Source organism: Theropithecus gelada, chromosome 1, assembly GCF_003255815.1.
Source record: "Theropithecus gelada isolate Dixy chromosome 1, Tgel_1.0, whole genome shotgun sequence".
In the NCBI taxonomy this organism is placed as follows: domain Eukaryota; kingdom Metazoa; phylum Chordata; class Mammalia; order Primates; family Cercopithecidae; genus Theropithecus; species Theropithecus gelada.
This window is the reverse complement of record NC_037668.1, coordinates 120,884,689-120,899,054: the sequence shown is the minus strand read 5'-3', so window position 1 is coordinate 120,899,054 and position 14,366 is coordinate 120,884,689. Positions and strand designations below refer to the sequence as shown.

The window sequence follows — 14,366 nt, the reverse complement described above, 5'->3', positions numbered from 1 at the left end:
AGTGCAGTGGTGCAGTGTGATCATGGCACACTGCAGCCTCAACTTCCCGGGCTCAGGCGATTCTTCCATCACAGCCCCCCAGTATCTGGGACTACAGGTGTGCACTACCACACCTGGCAATTTTTTTTGTATTTTTTAGTAGAGATGGGGTTTCTCCATATTGCCCAGTTTGGTCTCAAATTCCTGGACTCAAGCAATCCATCTGCCTTGGCCTCCCCCTTTTTTTTTTTTTTTTTTTTTTGCTTTGCAATAAATCCATGTAAGGCAGTGCACCCATGTGATCTGGGAGGAGGAAAATATGTGAAAAAGTTTTAGATATACTTCTCACTAGCCCACAAACCTATGAGTAATGCTGTATTACCATTTTCCCAGCTGCCAAGCTCAAGGCTTTGTAAATTGTTGACTTTCAGGCAGTGCCCCCCTCCCCTACCATGTCAGAATATCTTAATTATACTGAAACTAGGTGGAAACCTGTTTAAAAGCCGTCTTGAGTTGTTCATCATCACATTTAGCAATAAGGAATAAAAATGCTTGATTCTAACTACATAGTCTATAAAGTTTACGTGTTCTTGAGGAACATGTAATTTATTTTTCTACATGCTGTAGAAAAATACATGCTATAGTTCACTGGGGGGAGACTTCATAGTATCAATTCAAGTATTACTACTTCTGCAAAATGTTCCGACTCTCTCACAGAGAAGGGCTTCTTCATTATAAAAATTCTAAAGTTTTTCTCTAGAGAATTTTAAAATTTTCTGGAATGACCAGGAAATTGGAAAAGGCAAATATGGAGTAATATTTATATCTTTCTTTATTTATAAAATATACCCAAAATAATCTTTTACAAAAGTAATAGTTATGGTTTTAAAAAGTTCAGAAGGGCTTACAATAATAAAATGCAGTCGTTTCTCACTGAAGTTTTACTATCCCTAGTGCCATTAAGTAGATAATATTTTTTACAAATATTGATGAAGTGATTAAAAATTGATGAATAATATGCAGAGAAATGTGTAGTTCTTTTTTTTTTTGAGACGGAGTCTCGCTGTGTTGCCCAGGCTGGAGTGCAATGGTGCGATCTCCGCTGCCTCCCAGGTTCAAGCGATTCTCCTGCCTCAGCTTCCTGAGTAGCTGCTGGGATTACAGGCATGTGCCAGCAAGCCCGGCTAATTTTTGTATTTTTAGTAGCGACGGGGTTTCACCATGCTGGCCAAGCTGGTCTCGAACTCCCAACCTCTGGCAATCCGCCCGCCTCAGCCTCCCAAAGTGCTGGGATTACAGGTGTGAGCCACCACGCCTGGCCGAAATGTGTAGTTCTTAAGTGTAGAGTTTGAGTTTCAAAAAATGTATATACCTATGTATAACCCACATACCTATTAAGACTTAGAAAGTTTCTGTTATATTAGAAAATGTCCATCGTCTCAGAAAATTCCTTTGTGTCCTTTCTAGCAACCCCACCCTCTGTCAAAACTTCTCTTCTACCTGTTCTTTTTTGTATAATGGCTTTATTCAGATATTTATATACCATATATTTAACTCACCCACTTAAAGTGTAAAGTTCAGTTGTGTTTTGTGTACTCACAGAGTTGTGCAATTGTCAACACAATCAATTTTAGAATTTTTTCATCACTCCAAGAAGAAACTGCACACTCATTAGCAGTCCATGTTTCCCTGACTACCTTCACCCTTACTACAGCCCTCAGCAGCTGCTAATCTCCATTCTCTTTCTTCTAGATATTTCATATAAATGTATTCATGTAATATGTGCCCTTTTGTGACTGGCTTCATTAACTTAGCATAATGTTTTCAAGGTTCATTGATGTCATAGTGTGTATCAGAATATAATTCCTTCTCGTGGCTTGTATTCCATTGTTTAGGTATACCATATGTTTTTTATCCATTCATCAGTTGATGGACATTTGGATTTTTTTTTTTTTTGATATCATGAATCATGTTTCTATGAATGTTTGTATATAAGTTTTTGATGGATATAAATTTTCATTTCTCTTGAATATATACCTAAGAGTGGAATTGCTGAGTCATGGTAATTGTGTGCTTATCATTTGAGGAACTGCCAGGCTGAAGTGCTTGTACCATTTTACATTCCCACAAGTAGTGTATGAGAGTTCCATTGTCTCCATATTCTCACAAACACTTACTGTTATTTGTCATCTTGATTGTAACTATCTTAATGGTTGTAAAGTATCTCATTGTGTTTTCAATTTGCTTTTTCCTGATGACTAGTGACGTTGAACATCTTATTTATTGGCCATTTTCTTTGGAAAAATGTTTATTCAGATCTTTTGTCCATTTTAAAATCATGTTATTATTGATTTGTAAGGATTTGTAAACGTTCTTTATGTATTCTAGATACAAGTCCCTTATGATTTGCAAATATTTTCTCCCTTTCTGTAAATTGTCTTTCTACTTTCTTGGTGGTAGCCAATAAAGTGCAAAATGTTTTAATTTTGATGAATTCCAGTGTATCTGTTTTTTCTTTTGTCACTTGTGCTTTTGGTCATATTTAAGGCTTTACCTAACTCAAAAGTCATGAAGATTTATTCCTGTATTTTCTTCTATATTATGCTCGTTCTTAAACTTTATATAGATGGAATCATATCGTCTGTACTCTTTTGCACCTGGCTTCTTTCATTCTACCTAACATCTGTAAGATTCATCCATGTTGATGCACGTGTCAGCAGTTTATTTCTTTTTATTGCTGAGTAGTGTCACACGGAATGAATGTACCACAGTTTGATCACTTATTTTTCTGAACATTTGGATTGTTTCTGGTTTGGGGCTATTGTGAATAAAGCTGCTATGAACTTTCAGCTTTGTACATATGTTTTCATTTTAGTGCTGGACCATATGGAAATGTATTTTAACTGTATGAGGAATTATCAAGCAGTTCTCAAATGTGTTATACTATTTTATACTTTTAATATTGATAGAATTGCTTCCGTCCTGGCCAACATTTGGTATGGTCAGTCTTTAGAATTGTAGCCATTCTAATATGTATATAGTTTGGTTTTAATTTGCATTTCCCTTGGTGACTAAAGATGTTAACATTTTTCAAGTACTTATTGGCTATTTGATTATCTTGTTTAGAAAGTATCAGTTTACATCTCTTACTCATTTTTTGAAGTGTGGTGTTTGGTTTCTTTAAGACTGGTTCATATATTCATATGCTATCTTTTGTCAGATTCCTGTATTTAGACTTTTTTTTTTTTTTTGTCTTAGTCTCTGGTCTGGCTTGCCTTTTCATTTTTTAAAATAGTATCTTTTGAGGAGCACAGCTCTTTAATTTTGGTGAAGTCCAGTTTTTAAATCAATTTTTTCTTTTGTAGTTACTGTTTCCTTATGTCCTGCAAACAAATTTTTGCCTACCCCAAAGGTTGTGAATAGGTTTTCCTATATTTTGTTTTTAGGAGTTTTATAGTTTTGTTATATTTGGGCTTATCTATTTTAAATCATTTTTACATATGAAATAAGATAAAGCAGAGACAGTATCTTTAAATAGTGTAATGTCTTGAGATATTTTATTTGTAAATGTTCCACACAGCTTTGTATAATTGGATGTGCTATTTCAGTGTTCTTAGAAAGTTAACTGCTTAATCTTCTCTAACTCATGAATGCTATGAATTCACTTGATATTCATGCCTGTCCTAGAACCTGTATTAATAACTCAGCAATCAAAGACTTTTTGACTCTCTAAAAGCCTTCTATATAGGTGCTGCTTCATCTATACTTGGATTACAGCTCGAACTTAGGTTTAACTTAGGAAAACCATTATTTTCTTTGAACTGCATATCTCTGTTGATAGTGATGCAGTTTAATTGAGACGTAGCAAGCAGTAAATAAGTGAAGCAGATAACTAAGATTCAGGTTATTTCAGTAAAATTTGTTTCTCTATTGCATTTACAATTCTTAGGGTTTAGAATCATGTGGAAAATTACCTATGTAAACTAATTTTTCCATAAGATATATTATGGACTTAGTGAAATAATATGTATTTTAAAACAGTATTTAAAGTAAAACATCATCATTAATTCTTTTTTCGTCTTTTTCTTTTCCTCAGAGACCTCGTTCTGAATTCTTTTTTTCAAGTAAAATTATTTATAGTAATTAGTTCATGCTCACTTTGGCTGTTTGGTATGTTTTTATGTTTTTAGCAGTATTTGGGAAATTTTATTTTAATTATTGTTGCCATGAAAATATATTAAAATTTCCCTCAATAAGGATAGAATTTGTTTGTTCAGTTTATACTGTTGTGTTATTTAATATGACATACCTGGAATTTGGAATTTTAAAATTTGGACTTAGGATTTTATTTCATTTTGATAGTTAATATGCTTTGCATTGAGCTAAATGTTCTAAGGGGTATAAAGATGAGTAGCATATAAATCTGGCTCTCAAAGGATGGTTCTATAATCTGTTAAATAGGATTTCACCTCTATATGTTTATTTTCTTTCTCAGCTTTTGTATTTTATGAATTAGTATTGTGAGCATTTGTTGTACCCAAAGCAGATGACTTTTCCTGAAGAATTACTGGAAGTGAATAGTAGCTGTGTTAAATAGTGATAGAGCCACATTTTCCACCTTCCTTTTAGCTGGTGCATATGTGAAATAAATAAAAGACTTAATGTAGTGATTAGTCATGGATTGGATCTTGGAAATTATCTTAACCCATCTTTGAACAGATAAGGAGGAGGCCTAACATGGGGTTGCAAGCTCAAAAGTCAACAGGGATCTTATGAGTGAGGAGGTCCCAGTTTAACAGTGTAAGCCTAGTAATAAATAGCAGCGTTAGCTGGCCTGAGTTTTAGGGGAAACTGTAGGGATTATGGAAAGTGAGCAGATTAAAGTCCTTCTGCATTTGAAGGAAGAAGCTCCCACGCAGCTATATCCTCTTTTTACTGTGCAGAAATATGGACCGGTTTTGCCTTATCTTTATTTTTCAAGATAATCTAGAATTATAAAGTATAAATGCATATAAACAAATATGTGAAATCCTCCAATTTTAATATATTAGTAATAGCTCAGTTTTTATACAAACACTGCATGGGCTAAATAAATACTTTTTGGGCAGATTGGTTATGCATGTGTGAAGAGAAATGAAAAAAGAAAAGTGATTTGGTTAATTTTGGGGGCTCTGCCTTACTTTTAAACCTTAGACACATTGTAAACATTTTAGGATTAGTTATTTCATAGATTTGTTATACCTCTTCCAAGTATAAGTTCTTTTTTCCTGAAGCCTACCCAAATACTTTTCTCATCAGATTTCCCCTAATTTGAATTTTTAATGGGGATGAAGGGAAATTATAATGGGGCTAGTAGCTCAAAAAGTTGTAACGTAATTTGCTTTTTCAAATTTTCAAACTACTATGATAGGTGAAAAAAATATAGCGGTAATTTTATTGATGCTGACCAAAATTTATTTAAATTACATATATTATTAAAACTATATTTTAAAACAGTGGTTAAATTGCAGTAATAAAGCTCTAAGTATCATCACTGCCTCTTCTAATATCACTGTCAGATTAGATCTTGAACAGTTTTTAATTATGTTTTAGATTGTTAGAAACGGATAGTAAGTCTTTAAGATCTGTAAATGGGTCAAGAAGAAACAGTGGCTCTTCTCTTGTGTCGAGTTCTTCAGCCTCTAGCAACCTCAGTCACCTTGAAGAAGATTCTTGGATTCTTTGGGGAAGAATTGTTAATGAATGGGAAGATGTACGCAAAAAGAAGGAAAAGCAAGTTAAGGTATTCATGTTCTTTGTTGAAGTTCTTATTCTAAAGTGCGTCAGACATAACTTAATAGAGGGTTAGAAACCCCCCCCCCCCCAAATATAACTTCCAAGCTATGTATTAAAGAGGTCCGCTTTGTTTGTTTTCACTTACTTGTACCCCTGGAAGTTTTAATTTGTAGACATCAGTTGTTACAGAGGTCCTGATAATGTAGAAATATATAACTGAAAATTATTTTATTTACTTATTATTTTATAGAGACTCACTTTGTTACTCAGGCTGGAGTGCAGTGGTGCAATCATATCTCGCTATAACCTCGAATTTCTGGGCTCAAGCGGTTCTCCTGCCTCAGGCTCCTGAGTAGCTATGACTACTGGTGTGTGTCACCACACCTGGATAATTTTTTATTTTCACTTTTTTGTAGAGATAGGATCTTGCTTTGTTGCCCAGGCTGATCTCAAACTCCTAGCCTCAAGCAGTCTTCCTGCCTTGGCCTCCCCAAGTGTTGTGAGCTACCGCACCTGGCCCGAAAATTGTTTTAGAAGTTAAATTCTCTCATTTTATCGATTCAGAAATGAAGTTGTGACATACTGCATTCTTGATAACAGTATTTTACTTTTTTTTTTTTTTTTTTTTTGCCTTCAACAGCCCTTTGAATGATGGGTACTGTACTGTCATTCATAGCTCTGCAGGTTTCAAGTCCATTACCTTAAGAGGCCACACACTGAGGTGAAGTGACCATTATTAATCCCCTGACCAGAACAGGATACACCCAGGGCCCAATCTTACCCTTAACTTACAGGGTTCCCTAGTCTTCTTATAAAGTTAGCTTTGTGAGTTAAAAATTTAATGAAGTCTACCGCTTCATTCCAACCCCCTAATAAGTCTTCCTTGGCTTGCAAGATAGGAGACTTAAATAATTCATTTTTATAATTTTATTTTATTTTTAGGAACTTGTTCGTAAAGGGATACCCCATCACTTTAGAGCAATAGTTTGGCAACTTTTATGCAGTGCACAAAGTATGCCAATTAAGGATCAGTATTCAGAACTCCTGAAAATGACCTCGCCTTGTGAAAAATTGATCCGAAGGGACATTGCTAGAACTTATCCTGAACACAACTTTTTTAAGGAAAAAGATAGCCTTGGACAGGAGGTTTTATTTAATGTAATGAAGGTAAGTTTTATTTATTCATTTTTGAAATGAAATTAATTCCTGGAAGGTTGAAATTACACATTTTTCACGATGAGGCATGACCTCCCACCGCAATAATCAGTTGCTTTAGCAATGAAATTGGTTTTAGCATTATTTTTGCATTAATTCTGATGCTACATTACTGTCTAGTGTAGAGAACTTGTTAGAACATTTACTACATTATTCAGCATTAGTTGATGGAAATGGAATAGCTTAATCAATCACATACCATAGAGGGATCCTCATAAAAATGGATAATTCACCATCTGTAAAGTTCAAAACCTGGGATGTGGGTTTCTCCTATCATCTCTGCATTCCTACAGTTAGCAAATTTTTCTGCTTGCTATGACCAGCATTGTTAAGAGCACTTAGCCCTTGAAAGGTGTACCATTGACATTTTTTCTTCAATATTACCATTTCTCTTCCCACCGTTACTTTTTATTTCAGCTACCTCTGTGAAATACTGATTTCTTGTTAAATCATTTCAATTTTGCCAATCCTTTGCTTTAAACCTAGTCTAGTTTTATCTACATCAATATAAATTTTACTTGATTTTTTTTTTTGAGATGGAATTTCACTCTTGTTGCCCAGGCTGGAGTGCAGTGGTGTGATCTCAGCTTACTGCAACCTCTGCCTCCCAGGTTCAAGCGATTCTCCTGCCTCAGCCTCCCTAGTAGCTGGGATTACATGCGCCTGCCACTACACCCAGCTAAATTTTACTTTTAGTAGAGATAGGGTTTCACTATGTTGGCAGGCTAGTCTCGAACTCCTGACCTCAGGTGATCCACCTGCCTCCGCCTCCCAAAGTGCTAGGATTACAGGCATGAGCCACCATGCCTGGCTCAATTTTACTTGATGTTTAAGCCCTGTTACAAATTCCTGTATTTTATTTTATTTTATGTCTTTAGGAGCTACCAAGTTTGGATTGGGAAATTGTCAAAATAAAAATTTCATGTAATAAAACATTTGCTTTTTAAATATGTATAGGGTAACATCTATAACAAGCAAGCAAGAGCTTTTCTCAAAAATAAATGGTCTTTTAATCTGCCTGTCTTGCCAATTTTAGGTTTTTTGGAGAAGGAAGGTATAACTTACCATGTATTTTGAACAACTTTTTTTTACTTTTTAGGCTTATTCTTTAGTAGATCGTGAGGTTGGTTACTGTCAAGGAAGTGCTTTTATAGTTGGATTGTTGCTTATGCAGGTAAGTTAATATAAGTATTAAATGTCCAATGAAATTCTTTATTAAAGTTGGATTGGAGAGTTTAAAAAACATCTTTGTTTTTATTAAATATAAGTGGATATGGGTATTTTTTCCTAGGCATAATTTGAATACAAATATTTAGTTTGCATTTTAAAAGATTAAACGTGTTAAAATAACATACAATAATATCTTACCACCAAATGAAATTTCAACTTAATGATGTATACATTTTTACTACAATATTCTACTCAAGCTTGTATCTACAGTAGTTTAAAATCTTATTTGTTAACATTTAATGAAGAGTAATCTTTTTCTAACCAAGGAGGGAATAATTAAAGTGTTGGTCAGAAAATCTTGTTTATATTGTAGAATATCTTTAGAGATTTGTAGAGAATTTAATTTATCATGGAGCTAAAAGCTCATTATGCATACCTCACTGTATGCTCTAAAATAGTGGTACTCAGCCACTTTTACTCCGTAAGGATATAACTTTGTTATTGAGTAATTGTGCAGTGGGTTTGGGTGGGATGTTCTTAGAATTCAGGGGTAGGATAATCATAGCTTTGAAGGGAAATACATATAGTATTATCTCTTCAACTTTGTTGAAATGTTAAGTCCGTATTAGTCTTTATTTAGTCTCAGATTTTAGTCCTGAAAAGGCATCATGGAGATACTTGGTTTGAGTCATATATAGGGTGGTTTTGCAACTCAGTTCTGCACATGCTGTATGAATTTAGGCTAGATTATTTAACCTCTCTCTGAGCCTTAATAAGATAACACTATCTACTTTCAGATTAGTTGTGAGGGTTATTTGAGGTAATGTATGTGGAAGCCTAGCATGGTGTTTGGCCCATAGGAGACAGGCAGTGAAAGTTCAGTGATTTACCCAAGATCATGCATCCTGGTAGATAAAAGCAAAGCAGGAATCACAAACCGTTTCCTGATGCTTTGCTTCAGTTTCCCAACTGCTTTGAGTTTTAAAGCTCTGTTGCTGTCAGGAGTATACACACCCCTCTTTTCTGAGTAGAATAAACCTGATGTCAGAGACACTGGTTAATAATAATAATAATTTTTACTCTGTGTTATAGCATATGTAAGAACACATAAGAAGTGCTCCCAGTGGTTATTGATTTCTAAGTGGAATTAGGTTATAAATAATACAATGCAAAACTAGGTTTGTTAATGTTGAGGTATAGTTGTTTAACAAAATTACGATTTTCCAGCTTTGCGCAGTGACAATATCGTAGCCAATGAGGTTTATCCGAGGCACAATTATTGCTAATTGAAATTACGATTTTCCTACTTTGATTGTTTAGTACTGGTAGATCCTTCATTATTGAACTCAGACATCCTTATTATCAGTCTAGTGATTTTTGCTGCTGTTCTGTTCCTTTTATTTTCCTGTTAGCTCCACAATGACCTTTTAGTAGTCATTTCTTTTGGGCATCTAAAGAGCAGTTTTTCTCTGCTTGAGGTCTGGATCTCTGAACAGCTGACCTAGCTCTCTAGGAATCCTGTGGATCCTGTGAATCCTCAAGGAATCACGGTTTCCTTCAAGACAGGGCAAGCAGTGGTGGTAGAAATACTAACTTCAATAAGTATTATTACCACCATTGGAGTAATAAATAATATTTTGGTGATTGATCTACTTAGCTGTTGTCAGTGGCAGCAATATATTAACACAACAGTAGTCACTTATGACCCAGGGCCATAAGGTAGAAAAGCTCCTCTTTTTGTTTCTGAAGTTTATGCTCACATCTTATGGTATATTGTTCTCCCATAACTTCAGTTTAGAAATGTAACTCAGAGTCTGATAAAATTTGCAAAGTTAGTACATATTGTATCAAAATGGTTAAAAGTGTTGGATATGTATGTTTTGTGTATATCTCACTCCTATAAAATTAGGTATATTGTCTGCATTAGACCTTTGCAAAAGACATGGATTCTTATCAGCTCAGAGCCACAGAGAAAGTATGTAGCAGCACATTGCTCTAGGACTCAAGCATCTTGATTTCTTTCTAATGGAAAGGAATGACTATAAAACAACTTGGTATATGCCACTCCGTGTCACATTTTTTCATTTTGTCGCCATGGTTTCAATTTTTTTGAGAAGGACCTAGTGATACTTTTTCTGTCTCCTTTTCCTCTTTTGCCAAATTACCTCAACTTATTTTTTAAAATGTTGCCATTAAAAAAATTCTCCTCTAGTTCCCATATTAATGCTATTGCAAAGAGGAGAGGGAATGAAACTTGTTTTGATATGTTCAGAAGAGAAGAAATTGTTGTAAGACAAAAAGGGAAATTATAATTACATACTCCATAATGACATTTTGGTCAACAGTGGACTGCATGTATGATGGTGCGCTCCTAAGATTATAAACCCTATTTTTACTTTGCTTTTTCAATGTTTAGATATACAAATATGTGCCATCATGTTACAGTGGTGTACAGTATTCAGTACAGTAACATACTGTACAGGTTTGTAGCCTAGGAGCAATAGGCTATATAGCATATAGCCTAGGTGTATAGTAAGCTATATGATGTAGGTTTGTGTAGGTGCACTCTATGATGTTCGTACAATGATTAAATCGCGTGAGGACATATACCTCGGTAATCTCTGTCCCTTTCCAGTGCTGTGGGAGAGAAAAGAGAACACAACTACCTTAGGAGAGAGCCAGGTTTCAGTGTTGAAATATTCTTAAGGGAAATCCAGATTTCAGCTAAAGAAAGAGAGCAACATTTAGAAAAGAGATTGAAGATATAGGTAGACTATTGTGTTCATGGTAGGATGTGGGTTCCAGAAAATGCTGTGGAAAAGATTTAGGAAAGATTGGAAATGGGGTCAGATTAGGGGAGCAGTAAAACCATGTAGGATGAGAGTCCTGGGATTTGGGGCTTCTCGTAGTGACTGACATAATTCAGTGGGACTGTGGAGCTTGATATAATTAATAGAGATAACCTCCAAAGTAGAATTGTGGCCCTGTGTGTTGAGAGGAAGGAAGAAGTGCAGGTTTTGCCAAGAGTAACTCTTGGCTCCTGTCCGTGGCTGTGTCAAGGCCAGGGAAAATGTCTTGTTATTAGCAGCAGTCTTCAGCAAGAAGAAGGCCTGGAGATCTTTTGGGATGTTCTCTTTTGAAACACACCGGTATAATGGGAATGAATGAGAATTAGCAAATTTTATTATTTTGAGAAAGATGGCTTAACACTTTGGGTAGTTACTTGCCTAAGTATTCTGAATATCTTTGTAGCTCTTTACAGAGCTTTCATATTAATTATCTTATTTGATATGATTTCCTGGTGATTTACACATAAAATGTGAAATTGGTAACTTTAAACCCCAATTTCAGATAATATGAAAACATAATTAACATGTCCTTTTAATACTTGCACCATGTCATATGACTTTTTGCTCAGAATCCTCAAAAAACCTTCTCTCTCGCTTAAGGTAAAAGTCAAAATCCTTACCATGGCCTCTACAGCCCTCTGCATTTTGGTTCCCTGTTATTTCTCCTCCATGACGTAAGCTTCACTCATAGTATTCTAATTTAGTAGCTCTCTATTTGCTGTTTCTTGAGCATGCCAAGTGTGATTCCATTTTAGGACCTTTGTACTCTTTGGTCTTCTGGAACTGTTCTTTCCTCAAATGCTCCCTTGCTTTCTTCAGGATTCTGCTCAACTGTTACCGTATCAGGGGACCTTTCCTGATCTACATCAATAGCCGTGTGTCTCCCCAGCATTCCCTGTTACCCTACATTGTTTTATTTCTGTAGCATCTGTCACCATCTGACATACATATTAGTTGATTTATTCCGTGTCTTGTCTGCCTCCCTCCATTAGAAAGTTCAGATTCCTTGAGAATAGAAATTGTGTTTATTTTGTTCGCTGCTGTATACCGAGAGAGAGAAAAGTATCTGGCTATAAATCAGTATTTGTTGGTTGAATTAATGAATGAGGCAAGTTGAGACAGTTGGTTTCAGAGATTGTAAGATTTGTTTAACTTCTCGTTCTTGGTGATGGAATGGGAGACTAGAACTTTCTGATTCTTAGCTAATTGCCCTTAGCATTGCAGCACACAGCCACTCAAACAGTGCTTATGGTTGGCTGGGTACTTAGTTTAAATATTATTGGTTTATTTGTGTATCATAGAACATTAACCTATGTTGTTTTTTTCCTTCCAATGTAGATGCCAGAAGAAGAAGCTTTCTGTGTATTTGTTAAATTAATGCAAGATTATAGACTTCGTGAACTTTTTAAACCAAGTATGGCAGAATTGGGCCTTTGTATGTACCAGTTTGAATGTATGATACAGGTAAAAGTGCAGTGTTGATAAAAAGACATATTGCTGTTGTATTTTTTATATCTTGTTCTGAGTGCCAACTGATCAAATTTAATATTAAAAGCATTAAAGCACTTGAATGTGTAAGTGTTTTAATTACATGATTTTTTTTGGTTGGTTTATGTATGATTTGACCCTTCACATTAGGTAGATCACAGTCTAGAACTTGACTCCAGTTTTCGTATTCAATCCTTAAGCATTTCTGCCAAATGTACTATACACCCCTTACGTAAGCACATGAATTTCCTTATTATGTCCTATTATTGTTACATGGTCTAAGCTCTCTTACAGGAGCTTTATGATATTATCACACTGACATCAGTCCCCTTATTTTGAGACTCTATCTCTTTGAGTCCTCTCCTCTGCCTTTTTACTTTTATTTTATTTTTAGTTTTTACTAGCCCGTAATTTTTTTTCCTGTAATGTTTTCTTTTTATGTTGCTAGTTTAAGACTCAAGTTATCTAGTGACTGAATGAAGGTGGAGAGAATAGGAGCAGAATCAAAATCAAGGGAAAAATACCTTTGAAGTATTTTACCTTTCTGGATTTAATTTTTATATTTTGTATATTTAAGTTTGCTATAATGTAAATATTTTCACTTATTTAAATTTCAATTTCAATTAAATGAGCTGAATTTAAGAAAATAGGCTAATGAATCAGCTGGCATGGGAGCCATTTTTTTTTTTTTTTTTGAGACGGAGTCTTGCTCTGTTGTCCAGGCTGGAGTGCAGTGGCCGGATCTCAGCTCACTGCAAGCTCCGCCTCCCGGGTTTACGCCATTCTCCTGCCTCAGCCTCCCGAGTAGCTGGGACTACAGGCACCCGCCACCTCGCCTGGCTAGTTTTTTGTATTTTTTAGTAGAGATGGGGTTTCACCGTGTTAGCCAGGATGGTCTCGATCTCCTGACCTCGTGATCCACCCGTCTTGGCCTCCCAAAGTGCTGGGATTACAGGCTTGAGCCACCGCGCCCGGCCATGGCAGCCATTTTTATTAGTTTCCTGTCTCCTGGCAGCCTTATAAACTCCAATTTTTTCTATCTATGGTGGTAGCAAGGGGATATGTAAAATGTTCTTACATTTTATTTTTTATTTATTCATTTATTTATTTTTGAGATGGAGTCTCGCTTTGTGGCCCAGGCTGGAGTGCAGTAGCGCAATCTCGGTTCACTGCAAGCTCTGCCCCCTGGGTTCATACCATTCTCCTGCCTCAGCTTCTCGAGTAGCTGGGGCTGCAGGTGCCCACCACCACAACCGGCTAATTTTTTGTATTTTTAGTAGAGACGGGGTTTCACCATGTTAGCCAGGATAGTCTCGATCTCCTGACCTCCTGATCCACCCACTTTGGCCTCCCAAAGTGTTGGGATTACAGGCGTGAGCCACTGCCGTGCCCAGCTGATTTTTTAATTGACATACAATAGTTGTACATTATGGAGTACATATTTTTTGTTTCTATATATTTTAAAGAAAAAGCCAGAATAGGTCTTGAGATGAATTTTTTTTTTTTTTTCTGAGACAGAGTCTAGCTCTGTCGCCCAAACTGAAGTACAATGACACAGTCATGGTTCACTGCCTCCTTGACCTCCTGGGCTCAAGCCATCCTCCTACCTCAGCCTTCTGTGTAACTGAAACTATAGGTGTATACCACTGCAACTGAATAGTTTTTTATTTATTTTTATTTTTTATTTTTTAATTTTTTGTAGAGACAGGGTTTCACCACTTTTACACTGTTGGTGGGATTGTAAACTAGTTCAACCATTATGGAAAACAGTATGGCGATCCCTCAAGGATCTAGAACTAGATGTACCATATGACCCAGCCATCCCATTACTGGGGATATACCCAAAGGATTATAAATTATGCTGCTATAAAGACACATGCACACGTATGT

At 35.7% G+C, this 14,366-nt stretch overlaps 1 protein-coding gene and 1 pseudogene across 2 annotated transcripts in view; both read left to right on the top strand.

Moving 5' to 3' along the window:
- EVI5 (ecotropic viral integration site 5) overlaps positions 1 to 14,366 on the top strand; it is a 279,600-nt gene that overhangs the window by 83,784 nt on the left and 181,450 nt on the right. For both annotated transcript variants that reach the window (XM_025357086.1, XM_025357079.1), the window contains exons 3-6: positions 5,572 to 5,761; positions 6,697 to 6,921; positions 8,069 to 8,143; positions 12,327 to 12,452. In XM_025357086.1, coding sequence (XP_025212871.1) covers positions 5,572 to 5,761; positions 6,697 to 6,921; positions 8,069 to 8,143; positions 12,327 to 12,452 — 616 coding nt within the window. The remainder of the gene's footprint in view (positions 1 to 5,571; positions 5,762 to 6,696; positions 6,922 to 8,068; positions 8,144 to 12,326; positions 12,453 to 14,366) is intronic.
- On the top strand, positions 9,365 to 9,484 carry LOC112615065 (annotated as a pseudogene).